We start from the raw sequence: 13,819 nt of genomic DNA, 5'->3' as shown, positions 1-13,819 counted from the left end.
TTAGATGTGGAATCTAAAAAAAAGGACACAAATGAACTTACCTACAAGCCAGAAACAGACTCACAGATACAGAGAAAAAAACCTATGGTTACCAGTGGGTCAAGGGGCTGAGAAGGGATAAACTGAGAGTTCAAAATTTGCACCTCTTGGGAAGTGACAGAAAGATTAGCTATCTTGATCGTGGTAGTGGTTTCATTGGTGTAGACAGCTATCAAAATTCATCAAATTGTGTATTTGAAATGTGCAGTTTACTGTACAGGAACCACACCACAATAAAGGTGATTAAAAAAAGGAAAAATTTTGAAATATATCTGATGAGAGGCTTGTGTCTAGAATATATAAAGAACTTATACAGCTCAATAATAAAAAGAAAATACAGTTTAAAAATGGGCAAAAGACCTGAATAGATATTTTTCCAAAGAGGTTATACAACTGGCCAAACATAGTCAACTTCCTTAATCTGAGAAAGATACAAATCAAAACCACACTGAAAACAAACAAACAACAAAAAAAACCCACAGTGAGATGCAATGTCACACCCACTAAGATAGCTACAATCTATAATCAAAAGATAGTTAAAAAAAAAAATGTTGGCTAGGACATGGAGAAACCTGCACCCTCACATACCACTGGTGGGAGCGTAAAATGGAAGCGCTCTTTTGGAAAAAGAACTATCAAATGTTGAACCTGGAGTTACCATGTGACTCAGCAATTCCACTCCTGGGTATATACCAAATAGAAATGAAAACACATCCGTACAAAAATGTGTACACTGTATTAGTCTGCTGGGTAGCTTGAACAACAGGCATTTATTTCCTCACGTTTCTGGAGGCTGGAAGTCCATGGTCAAGGTGCTGGAAAATTCTGGTGAGAGCTCTCTTCCTGGCTGCCTCCCCACCATGACCTCGGTGTGCACACAGGGAGTGAGATCTGGTGTCTCTTCCTCTGCGCCTGAGGACACCAGTCCTGTTGGATGAAGGCCCCACCTCTATGATGACCTCCCAAAGGCCCCATCTCCAAGTACAGTCACACTGGGGGTCAGGGCTTCGACATGCGATTTGGGGTGGGGGGTGGGTGGACACAGTCCAGTCTGTAACAAACATGTCTGTTCATGGCAAGATTATTCATAATAGCCACGAAGCAGAACAATCCAAGTATACAACAACTGATGAAGGGAGAAACGAAATGCAGTATTATCCACACAATGGAGTATTACGGAGCTTATTTATAAAAAGGAATGAAGTACTGATACATACAACGTGGATGAATTTTGAAACACGACACTAAATAAAAGAAACTTATCAAAACACACCACATATTACACATATATGAAATGCCCAGAATAGGCAAATCTATAGAGCAGATTTTGGTTGCCAGGGCTGGGGGAGGGGGAATATGGAGTGACTGCTATTGGATACGTGGCTTCTTTTTGAGGTGATGAAAAGGTTCTAAAATCAGAGCAGTAATGGTTACACAGTTCTGTGAATATATTAAAAGCCACTGAATTGTACATTTTATTTTACTTTTAAGTCAACTCCCCAGATACACCTTTCTTTTTTTGGGAGGGGTGTGGGTGGGGAGGTAATTAGGTTGATTTATTTGTTTATTTATTTGTTTAATGGAGGTACTGGGGATTGAACCCAGGACCTCATGCATGCTAAACACGCATTCTACCACTGAGCTATACCCTCCCTCAAATTGTATATTTTAAAAGAGTGAATTTTATGGTATGTGAATTATATCCCAATAGAGCTTTTTATTGTTTGTTTAAAGATAAGATTTGGGGAAAAAACATCTGTATTAGTAAAGGAAAAAACAAAATTTCCAGGGCTCAACACAGCTGAAGTCTATTTCTTGCTCATTTAAAGGGACAGAAATTTAGCATATAATAAAGCTAGTGTCTCAAATCAGTGAGGCAAAGATGGAGTTCTAAAATAAAAAGCATTAAAACAACTGGAGAGTCACCTGGAAAAAAAATTGAAGTTGGATACGAACGTCATGCCCTGTACCTAAACTCCAAACTTTTTTATGTAAGAAAACTAAAATCTTATAAGAACTAGAACAAAACCTCTAGGTGAACTCTTTCACAACCTCAGAGTGAGGAGGCCTTTTAAACTATGAGGGAAAATCAAGAAGCAACAGAAGCAGAGATTGAGGAATTCAATGACATAAAAAACAAAAGCTCTAAACAAGTTTAGACTGTACAGCACAGGGAACTATATTGAATATCTCGTAGTTACCTATGGTGAAAAAGAATATGAAAACGAATATATGTATGTTCATGTATGATATGGCTGAAGCATTGTGCTGTTCACCAGGAATTGACATAACATTGTAAACTGACTATATTTCAATTTAAAAAATATATATATACGTCAAAAAAAAAACCCAAAACCCCCAAAGCTCAAGTCTGCCAACAACAGCAACAACCCACACACAAGTCAAAACCACACAAAAACCTGAGGAAGATATTTGCAATTCACTTAACAACAAAGAGAGATAATTCCTCTAATATATAAAGAGCTCCTAGAAATTGATTTTTTTAAACAACCAATTGAACAGAAAACGGGAAAAGGCAAGAAAACCAGCTTCACAGAAAAAAAAAATTCAAGTAATCCTTCAACATATGAAAAAAATGCTCAACTTCATTCAAAATAAGAGGGCGGCAAAGGAAACCTACAAGGAGATACTGCTTTTTCACCTCTCTAGAAAAGAGTCAAAAACTCTTACGACCACAGTGAAGAGGCAGTGCTGTGGGAAAGAGGTACCCTTGTGTATCTCTGGTGAGGCACAATTAATACGATCCCTACTGGGGGGCCCCCCAGTGGCCACAACTTCCAAAATATAAACGTATACAGCTCAAAATATATATCAACAATAGGATTGTTGAAATATTAACTTACAGATAAACTGGCACATATCTATAATGGCAAATGTAAGGTAATTCACATCATTTTTCACTGCAAACAACCCAATGTCCTTCAGTAGGAGATGGTACGTCTATCCAAAAGAGAACACGGAAGCCCCATCTACTGACATGGTGATTGTGAAATCAATAAACCACGGTACAGAATGGTATACACAGTGTGCTTCGGTTACATACCAGAAAGGGAGAAAGTAAGACTTTTCATATCTGCTTACACTTTGATACAAAACACTGGAAGGATGCACCAGAGAAATTATCTGTTGGGAAAGGCAGGTCACGGAGGGATTCAAACTTTTCCTTGTATGCCTTTTGTTTCTTTGAATTACCTACCAAGTACGCATAATGCCTAGTCATAAAATAAAATATTCTTATTAAAATAACCACTTTGGAAAAGAATTTGGTAATTTCTTAAAAAGTTAAACATGTACCTATCATATAACCCAGCCATTCCACTCCTGGGAAATGAAAGCTTCTATCAACACAAAGACTTGTATGTGAATTTCATAGCCTCTTCAGTGACAATAATAACAAACTGGAAAAAACCCAAAGGTCCCTCATCAGGTGAATGGATAATCCAGTTGTGACCCACTCCCACAGTGGAGTACTGCTCGGCAATAAAAACAACAGGTGATACACATAACGCGGATGAACCTCAAAATGATTATGGTGAGTTAAAAAAGCCAGATTAAAAAAAAAAGAGTGTATAATTATGATTCCCTTTACATAAAATTCTAGAAAGTGTAATTTATAGTGACAGAAAACATGTCAGTGGTTGCCAGCAGACAGGGGTGGGGAAGGGAAGAGGGATGGATTGCAAAGGGGGATGTGGAAACCCTGGGGGGTTGGGAATGTTCATTATCTTGATTTGGGTGATGGTTGAATACGTACGTCAAAACTTATCAAACTGTACAATTTATATACGTGTGGAGTTTAGTGTACATCACTAATAAATAAACAAGTAAAACTTCAATAAAATTGTAAAAAAAAAAAAAAAAAGCAATACATAGAAAGTGACCTGAGGTGAGGAAGGAGTGAACTAGCTCTGTTTGCATCTGGTTTAAAAAACTGTAAAACTAACTGAGTCAAAAAGGCAATCCTGTATTTTGGTCACGAATACTTTTTTTCTTTTTTTCAAAGATACGTAATAGAGAGAACTGACAAACCCACTGAATGAAAAAGAGTGGAGAAAGGGGAACTTAAAAATATAAAAGACTAGAAATCATATGAGGTATGTTTTCAAAACACAATGGAATTAAACTAGAAATCAACAACTGAAAAACAGCTGGAAATTGTGGAGATTAATCAAGAGGCTTCTAAATAACATGAGTCAAAGAAGTCTCAAGAGAAATTTTAAAATATTTTGAGCTAATTAAAAATGAAAACACAACCTATCAAAATTTGTGGGAGGCAGCAAAAGCAGTGCTTTGACAGAAATTTACAGCATTAAATGCATATTCTGGCAAAGAAGAGCTAAAAATCAATAATCTAAGTTTCCACTTCAGGAAACTAGAGAATGAGTATTTTAAGGAGAAAAGAAAAAGAAGAGAAATGATAAAAATGAGAGCCCGAGTCAATGAAGATGAAAATAAAAAAGCAAAAGAGAGAATCAATGAAACCCAAAGCTGATTCTTCGTAAAGATCAATAAAATTGATACGCTTCTAGCCAGGCTAATCAAGGAAAAGAGAGAGAGGACACAAATTACCAACATCAGCAGGATCATCACTACTGATCCCGCGGCCATCAAAGAACAATAAAGGAATATTGTGAACACCCTGATGGCCACAAATTTGATAGGTTAGATGAAATGGACCAATTCCTTGCAAGACACAAACTACCAAAACACTAACACAGGTGGCCTGAAGTAACATAAAACATGAAAGCAAAGAGGCTCCCAACCTCAGCTCGAAGGGGAGACGACAGCTGGGGGAGAAAGAAGAGGCAACCCAAGGTAATGGGGAGTGAGAGGCGCATGCAGGGTCACTGGGGAGGCTTCAGAGAGGATGTGACACCTAGGACAGACATGCAACAGACTTGCACCAGGACCTCTCAAAACCAACAAGTCCACAGCTGCTATGGGCTGCATTGCGCCCACTCCCCTGCCAAAATTCACATGTTGAAGCCCTAAGCTCCAGCACTTCAGAATGTGACTGTTTACGGAGACAGGGCCTTTAAAGAGGTAATTAAGTCCCAATGAAGTCATTAGAGTGGGCCCTAATCCAGGGTGACTGGTGTCCTTATAAAAGGAGGTTAGGACACACATAACAAGACTGAGAGACACCAGGGGTGTACTTGCACGGAGGGACGACCACGTGACAGACAGCAAGAAGCAGCTTTCTCCTGGAAACCAAGGAGAGAGGCCTTAGAGGAAACCAGTGCTCCCAGCACCTTGAACTTGGATCTCGGGGCCCCAGAACTATGGTAAAATAGATTTCTGTTATTTAAACCACCCAGTCTGTGGTACTTTGTACTGGCAAAGTAATACAAAAGCTAAATTCATCATCTTTCTCCTTGAAACCAATTCTCTTTCACCCCGAAGGCCAGCCAGTAATCTCACCTTCAGATCTCACATTCAGCTCTGCACCAAAACCTGTCAGTTTTACCATCCAGCTCTCTCTCCTCCAATCAACATCATTTCTCATCCATATGATCTTGAAAAACCTCAGTGGTTTCCCAACATGTACTCTGGCCATATCCCATCTGCTTTCCCACTGCACCCAGAGAGATCTTTTCAAAACACAAATACAATCATATCACACACCACCCCCTCCATCCCTATGGCCCATCAGTGGGTGACCACAGCTTTCAGGATAAAGACAAACTATACTATGGCCCAGCCCAGCATCTACCTCCCTCCCTGCTCCCCAGCCACACTGGCATTCTTCAATTCCATGAATGAGCAGTGCTCTTTCTTGCCACAGGGCCTTTGCACATGCTGTTTCCCTTGCCTGGAACGCTCTCTACAGTCTATCACTTGGCTAACCCCATTTATTCAGATCTTGGTTTAAGCATTTCTTCTTTAAGGATATTCCCTAACCCACTCTTTCAAGTCTTGGTCTAATTTCTTTACTTCAAATATGTACTTGAAGAAGTAAGTTCCTGTTCTTTAATGGCCTTCTCTGAGTTTACAACCAAACATTCTATTGTGAAATTCTCTGATTGATATCACTCTCTCCTACTCAATGGGAAGCTCTGAGAGAGCAAGGAACATGCCTCCTTTTGTTCACTATCAAATCCCAGCACCCAGCACAGTGCCTGGCACAGAGTAAGTCTCAACTGATACCTACTGCAGAGAGGAAGCAATGAGTGGAACTGGAAAGAAATGCAGGAGAGCACATTCCAGGCATAGAAGATGCTGAGAGATCTACCAAGACCACTCGTCCTGACGTTTGATGAAGCCAGAATAGTGTGGTTTATGAATGTAAAAAGCTCCATGGTAGAGCCATCCTTAGCATGCAAGAGGTCCTGGGTTCAGTCCCCAGTACCTCCATTAAAAAAAAAAAAGTTGAGAGAGGACTCCAAAACCAACCTCCCGACACAGATGCACATTAAGTACCTACCCAAATTCTAGAAGGTCTCTGTCAAAATGTACACTGTCCTCATAGAAGACATTCAGCTCTGCATCAACAGCAACAACTTTGACCTGGAAGGCATTTAAAAAAAATTATGTATAGAATTTCTCCCCTCTTCTACACTGGTCCAGGGATATGAGCATCACCAAATGAAGCCCAGCCACCTAGAAGTGGTTGTCTACAGACATCCTTGAAGGCTGGGTGCATTACAGTAACCATGGCAACATAGGCCTCATCTGGAGACATATCCAAAGACATAGTAAAATGAAGAAGCTGAGGCCAAGTAGAAACACCCATGTAGCTCAGGGAATTTTTGCCCTCCAAACACCGAAAGCCAAGACCCTCTAGAGGTAGATGTTCACAGATAAGCTTGTTCCTGCGCCAGGCAAGGAGGGTCCCCTGTTGGGGGAGTGAATGGGAGGCAGGGTTTGGAGATGTTTCTCGGGGTCCGTGCCTGCAGGGATCTGAAAGACCAGGCAAGATCCCTTGGTTGTACTCGTAGGCCATGATCATGGACCACAGACACATGTCCTAGTGGAGCAGATCTCCAAACTCAAGGGTACAACTTTTTTCCTCGACAGATGGGGAAATTGAGGTCTAGCAAGGCAATCTGACTTATCCAAGGTCCCACATGACTCTCTGGTCAGGGGTTAACTGGCCACAGCCTTGCTGGTCCTCTAACCCATTTGAGGATTGGGGTTTGATTGCAACTACGTTGGTTTCCCAAGTTAAGGAGAAAGAGCCGCTTAGCACTCCAGGCCCAGTTTGAGGGCAGCTTTTGCAGGTCTTTGGGGCCCTCAGAGCAGCAAAGGCAGTCCTCTGGCCAGCAATGACGGGCACGTGGACCCGGGCACGAGGCTGCCAACCACGGGCTGTCACGGGGTGGAACAAAGTTCATATGTACACTGTGCCCATTTCACTCAAAAAAAAAAAAAAAAAGGTTCAAGCGGTGACCTGCTTCCAGGTCACTGGTTATGCCTGTGTGTCTGCCTGTCTGGTCCTGTCTTACAGCAGCCGAGTTCGTTTGGCTCCCGGTCACTCTGCCCAGACGGCGCGCGAGCCCTTCGGGTCCCCGGGCACGTCCCCGCCACGTGCCCGCGGGGTCCCTCTGAGGGGAGGGGGCGATGGCGAAGGGGACGCGGTTTCCGGGAGGGCCGGGGTCCAGGCAGGCGCGGCGCGCGGGCAGGGGCGCCGGGTTCCCGGGAAGCCCGAGAGGGAGGCGCGCCCGCGGCGCGGCCCAGGGCTCCGGGCGTCCGGGTCCCGGTCGGCCCGCCCGGCCCGCCCGGCGTCGGCGAGGAGGCCGCCCCGCCCGCCCTGCCCAGGGCCCGAGCGGATACCTGCTGCGTGCTGAAGTCCCAGCCCAGGCAGCAGCGGCGAGCGGCGGGCTCGGCCATGGCCCCTGAGGCTCCAGCAGCCCCTCGATCCGTCAGTCCTTCCCGCGGCCAGACCGTGGCGGAGCTTCAACCGGCCCGCCCCTTGCCCCGCCCCGCCCCGCCCCGCCGGACTCCCGGACCCGGGTTTTCCAGATTCTTTGCGCTCTGGCGCCGCCTGGCGGACGGGGCGGGGACTCCGCCTGCGCAGCGGGCTCCCTCCAACCCCGTACCACCCGACCTCCCATGCAAATACGCTCCCTGCCCAGACCCGGCCCTAAAGCGGCCAACCTTCCCTCGGAGGACTTCCTGGCCAGAGGATTCAACTTTAAGCCGGCTTGTTTCTGCCCATCTGGTGGCCCTGGGCCTGAGGACCTCCATGGCCGTCTCTCAGGTACTGGAGCAGCTGTCCACTTATGGTGGTTACAGGGAAATGTGCCCTGGGATTGGAGGCACTGGGCTCCAGCAGGCCCTGTCCTGACCCAGCGGATTTGAGTAACTCCCAGCTGCGCCATGTGCCACATCCCACCAATGTATTTGAAGTCAGAGCTCTTGAGCCGCCTCTTCCCCTACACTCCCCTCCAACCGGGCTCATTCATTCCTGCTGCCATCTAGTACTGATGGGCCAATGGTGAAGGGGGATGAGAATCAAAATCAGACCCACTCCCTTTCTTCCTAGAGCTGAAGACCCCTTCCCCTACCCTCATTCCACCTAATGGGTCCTTGTCCCAGAAGCCCTCCCAACCCCAGCCAGGTGAGATGTTCCTCCCAGGAGCTCCCAGCCCAGCAGAGCCCTTCATGCACTGGTCTGATTACTTATCTCCCTTTTGCTGAACTTGTTGCTTGGAGCCTGTGGGAGGGAATTTGGCGGTGGGGGTGGGGGTGGGTGGGTTAGGGGGTTATATCCAAGAGTACAGTTTATTCTGTGTGCCTAACTAGTTTGATGGCGGGCTCGGATTACGCCTGAGGACGGCGGTGCTGGTCCTCACTCCCACCTGGAACGCACAAGAGTACCTCTCTCCCCACGTAGTACCTACATATACTACCTGGCCTTTCCATCCTTTTCGTTTTTGCCAGTGTAATAGGTGAGGAGTGGCTTCTCGTTATTAATGTGCATTTCTCTCATTACTGATGAATAGGAGCATCTCTTCGTATACACTCACTCCCATTCAGTGAATTCCTTGCTTATATCGTCTGCCAATTTTTCAGTTGGAAATTTTTATGGATTTGCAGGAGTTTCTTATACTTCAAGATATAAGTTCCCTCCCCGTTTTAGATGTTGCAAATATCTTCTCCCAGTAGTATCACTTACCTGCTAACTCTGTCCATCTTGCCCTTTATGGACAGGAAATCTTTAATTTGAATATAATAAAATCCACCCATTTTCCTCCTTATTGGCTAGGCTATTTGATCTTGTTTAAGAAGTGTTTCCTGGGGGAGAGGGTATAGCTCAGTGGTAGAGCGCATGCTTAGCATGCATGAGATCCTGGGTTCAGTCCCCAGTACCTCCATTAAAATAAATAAGTAAATAAACAAACCTAATTTCTTCCCCTCCATAAAAAAAAAAGAGTTTAAAGAAGTGTTTACAAACAGCCTCACAGAGAAAACAAACTTATGGTTACCAAAGGGGAAAAGGGGGACAGAATAAATTGGGAATTTGGGATTAACAGATACATACTACATATAAAATACATATAAAATAGGTAAACAAGGACCTACTGTAGAGCACAGGGAACTGTATTCAATATCTTGTAATAATCTGTAAAGGAAAAGAATCTGAAAAAAATATATATATATAAGAATATATGTGTGTGTAACTGAATCACTTTGCTGTATACCAGAAACTAAACACAACGTTGTAAATCAACTAAACTTTCAATTAAAAAAAAATTGGTGCAGCCATTAATGGAAAACAGTATGGAGATTCCTCAAAAAGCTAAAAATAAACTTACCATATCATCCAGCAATCCCACTTCTGGATATATATCCAGAGGGAACTCTAATCCGAAAAGATACATGCACCCCAATGTTCATAGCAGCACTATTTACAATAGCCAAGACTGGAAACAACCTAAATGTCCATTGACAGATGACTGGATAAAGAAGTTGTGATATATTTAAACAATGGAATACTACTCAGCCATAAAAAGAATAAAATAATGCCATTTGCAGCAACATGGATGGACCTGGAGAATGTCATTCTAAGTGAAGTAAGCCAGAAAGAGGAAGAAAAATACCATAGGTATCACTCATATGTTGAATCTAGAGAAAAAGAAAGGACACTATGAACTCATCTACAAAACAGAAGCAGACTTGCAGACATAGCAAACAATATTCTGGTTACCAGGGAAAGGGGGTGGAAAGGGATAAATTTGAGAGTTTGAGATTTACAAACGTTAGCCACTATATATAAAAATAGATTTTTTTAAGTTTCTTCTTTATGGCACACAGGGAACTATGTTCAATATTTTGTAATAACTTTTAATGAAAAAGAATATGAAAATAAAATGTATATATACACACATGACATTGTGGGACATTGTGCTGTACACCAGAAACTGACACATTGTAACTGACAGTACTTCAATAAAATAAAATAAATAAAAGAAGTGTTTCCCTGCTCCCAGGCCACAAAACTATTTTCTCCAAAGATACTAGCTTACATTTTCTTCTTTTGGCAAGGTATTTGAGTCATCGAGATTTATTTGAATCTAGGTGTTTGTCAGCTGAATATATTACATCCTAACACAGAAGTGAGTGAAAATAAATCCATTCAAGGGTAAGCACTAGATGTAAGCTTTTCAGAGAAAGAACTTTTCATTTAGTAAGTACAATAATGAGAACTCATTATAAAATAGGAAAACAGAGACAAACATACATTCAGTCCCTATACTCTGGTCACCAATGAAACAACACTAGGATCTCTCTTGATTCTTTGAAGTTTGCAGCCACAGCATGGATTTTTCTCAAAGTGAGCCTTTTTCTTTGAGAAAAATCCTGAAGAAGTGCTTTCTTCATAAAGAGGAGTTCCTCTTTTTAAAATTTTAAAGTTAAAAGTTTTAAAATTCCAACATAGTTTATTCTGTTTGTGTGAAAGTAGCAGACTAGTTGTTTTATCCAAATCACTTAAAGCTGTGTTCATTAGTCCTGAAAACTACTAAAACCATTCAGGCTTGCATATATTTTTCTAAATGAGTAGTTTTAAGAGTGGAAAGTTAGCAGTATACTGGTAGCTTTAATTCCTAGCCCTTTCACTTCTAAGGCAAAGATAAAAATCACTGAATCAAAAATAATCAGAAATTGGGGAATGAAATAGACAAATCAATTATAATTCAGATTCACTAATTTATTATATGTCTGAAATTTTATAGATTTCTTCTTGAGATATGTTAGAAGTTAAATAATTCTCTCCACTCTATCTCAAAGGTAGTACAAATTTTTTGTGAGATCAGTTGGAAGCTGTTTTGAGTGAAAATCAATGTTTTGAACTATAGCCCCTGGCAGGGCCAACATCACACAAATCTGTTTGTCCAAGTTTGAGGGTGAGGTGTGGGTCCTGCCTCCAGTTAAATAAGTAACTCTTGCAGCTGAGATTCAGATTTTTTTTCAAGCTGATTTTACGTTTATGTCTGGAAAAAAGTTTCATGGACTTGGATGTTTAAGCAGATTCTAAAGACCTCTGAGGAGAAAAGCTAATTGAAGTACAGTTGATTTACAACGTTGTGTTAGTTTCTGGTGTACAGCATAGTGATTCAGTCATATATATATATGTATATATATATATATGCATACACATTCTTTTTCACATTTTTTCATTATAGGTTATTATAAGATACTGAATATAGTCCCCTATGCTATAAAGTAGGACCTCGTTGTTTATTTATTTTATAAATAGTAGTTTGTATCTGCTGATCCCAAACTCCTAATTTGTCCCTCCCCACTTAGAAGCAAAGTTGATTTAGGAAAATTAAGTGTTGGTGTGGATATCTTGCATTTTTGGGGTTTCACTGCACTCACCCCCTGGGATCTGACTTTTCCCTACTCCACAAGTGGTTAGAGCAGATAATTAAACCCTGGTGTTCTTTATACATGGAAGGAAGGTCTGGAAAGATATATGTCAAGCTATTAAAAACTATCTGTCAGAGTAGGATTTAGAAACTGGTGGTCAGGGGGTGACTTTTGCATCTGTACTGCTGAACTTTAAACTTTTGGACTGAAAGAATAAAGGGAAAAAAAAGACACGCAAACAAAATAGTAATAAGGGGGTGGCTCTCAAGCTACTTAGGACTTTTAAATCATTCTCTTAATTAGGGGGTCAAAGAGGAAATCAAAATACAACATGCTGTTTAGAAAGCAGGAAAATGGAAACATCCTTATCGGAACTTCGGGGATACACATAATCAGAGATAGATGCATATTCTTGAACGCTTTTATTACAGACTGAAAGTAATGAACTAACCCCATGTAGTGAGTAGAACTGTATGCCCCCAAAATATATGCTCAAGGTCTACCTCCCAGTGCCTGTGAATGTGACCTTATTTGGAAATAAGGTCTTTGCAGATGTAGTTAAATTTAAATGACATCATACTGGATTAGGATGGGCCCTAATCCAATGACTGGTATTCTTATAAAAGGAGGGAAGTTTAGACACATGCACAGACGCATGCCCAGGGACTGCCAGCAACCACCAGAAGCTGGAAGAGGCACAGAAGGATTCTTCCCTAGATCCTGCGGAGGGGGCACTGACCCTGCCATAATCTTGATTTTGAATTGTAGCCTCCAGAACTCTGAAAGAGTAAATTTCCGTTTGAAACAACTCCATTTATGGTACTTTTTTCAGCAGTCCTAGGAAGCTAATATCTGCCATATTTCAGGAGGTTAGGGATAAAAAAGAAAAAAAAGAAAAGAAAATACAAGGTTGCAGGAAAGCAAAAAGGAAGGGAAAAAAGACAAAAGCAATGAGAGAACAGTGAAACACAAAAATGAGAAATAATCCAAGAGCTAATCTTTGAAGCCAGAGAAAAAGACAAACCTCTTGAGGAAAAAAAAAAAAAAGAAATAAGAAACTAAAGAAACAACGAACAAAAGCAAACAACTCACCCCCCACCCCACCACCAAAACCCCTCATCAAACTACACACACACAAAGAAAGAAAACCACAGCACTGAACCAGGCCCTGTTCTCACAGCACTCAGGCCTCACTCAGCACAAGCCAGGTCTTCAGAGGGGACAAGGACAGCTGCTGGCCTCCAGAAGGGCTGCAAAATCCAGTCTCAAGTGATTAGGTTTATTTATTTTTGGAGGTGGTGCTGGGGATTGAACCCAGGACCCCTTGCACACTAAGCCAGCACTCTATCATTCAAGATACACCCTCCCCGCTCCAGCCTCTGCCCGGGTGTGTGTTTTAATCAAGGCTTTGCAAGTCTCCTAAATTAGTTCAGAAGTATTTTCTCTTCCACTATCTCCTAAAAAAAGGTGTGTAAGTTTGGATTTTACATTCCTTGACTAGTGGAACTTACCATTTTTCCTTAAAAAATACTTTTAAATGTTTCTCCTCTTTGGAAATTAATATCTTTGTAAACATTATGCACATATATATATTAAATTTCAAAGCACACAAAAATACAAATAAGAATTGTAAATATTTTCTTAAAATCTTCTGTTCAGTGGAAGTTACTCAACATGTTGATGAACTTCCCTCAATGTCTAAATAAATGTCTGAATTTTACATAACTGATTATGAATGAAGTTCCATAAGCTGGTAACTTCTCTAAACATTATGTCACTTATGTCACAGACATCTTATCACATCAGTAAATACAGAGCTTTATCATAAACTGAACCTTTTGAGGAACCTCTTTCTCTTTTAATTCTTAATATTGTTCATTTGTACCTTCTCTTTTTTAAAAGAATTAATATTGGCAGAGGATTTTCCATTTGTTTGTTTTCTATT

General features: G+C 41.6%; 1 protein-coding gene across 1 annotated transcript in view; it reads right to left on the bottom strand.

The window, feature by feature from the left end:
* The window catches only part of XYLB (xylulokinase), a 46,929-nt gene extending 38,975 nt beyond the window's left edge, over nt 1–7,954 (bottom strand). Inside the window, exons 1-2 of the mRNA XM_006200764.4 lie at nt 7,834–7,954; nt 6,485–6,567 (exon numbers count right to left, since the gene is read on the bottom strand). Coding sequence (XP_006200826.1) covers nt 6,485–6,567; nt 7,834–7,890 — 140 coding nt within the window. The 5' untranslated portion in view covers nt 7,891–7,954. The remainder of the gene's footprint in view (nt 1–6,484; nt 6,568–7,833) is intronic.
* Between the last annotated feature and the right edge of the window lie 5,865 nt (nt 7,955–13,819).

This window comes from Vicugna pacos, chromosome 17 (genome assembly GCF_048564905.1).
Source record: "Vicugna pacos chromosome 17, VicPac4, whole genome shotgun sequence".
NCBI lineage: Eukaryota > Metazoa > Chordata > Mammalia > Artiodactyla > Camelidae > Vicugna > Vicugna pacos.
This window is presented reverse-complemented; position numbering and strand designations above follow the sequence as displayed.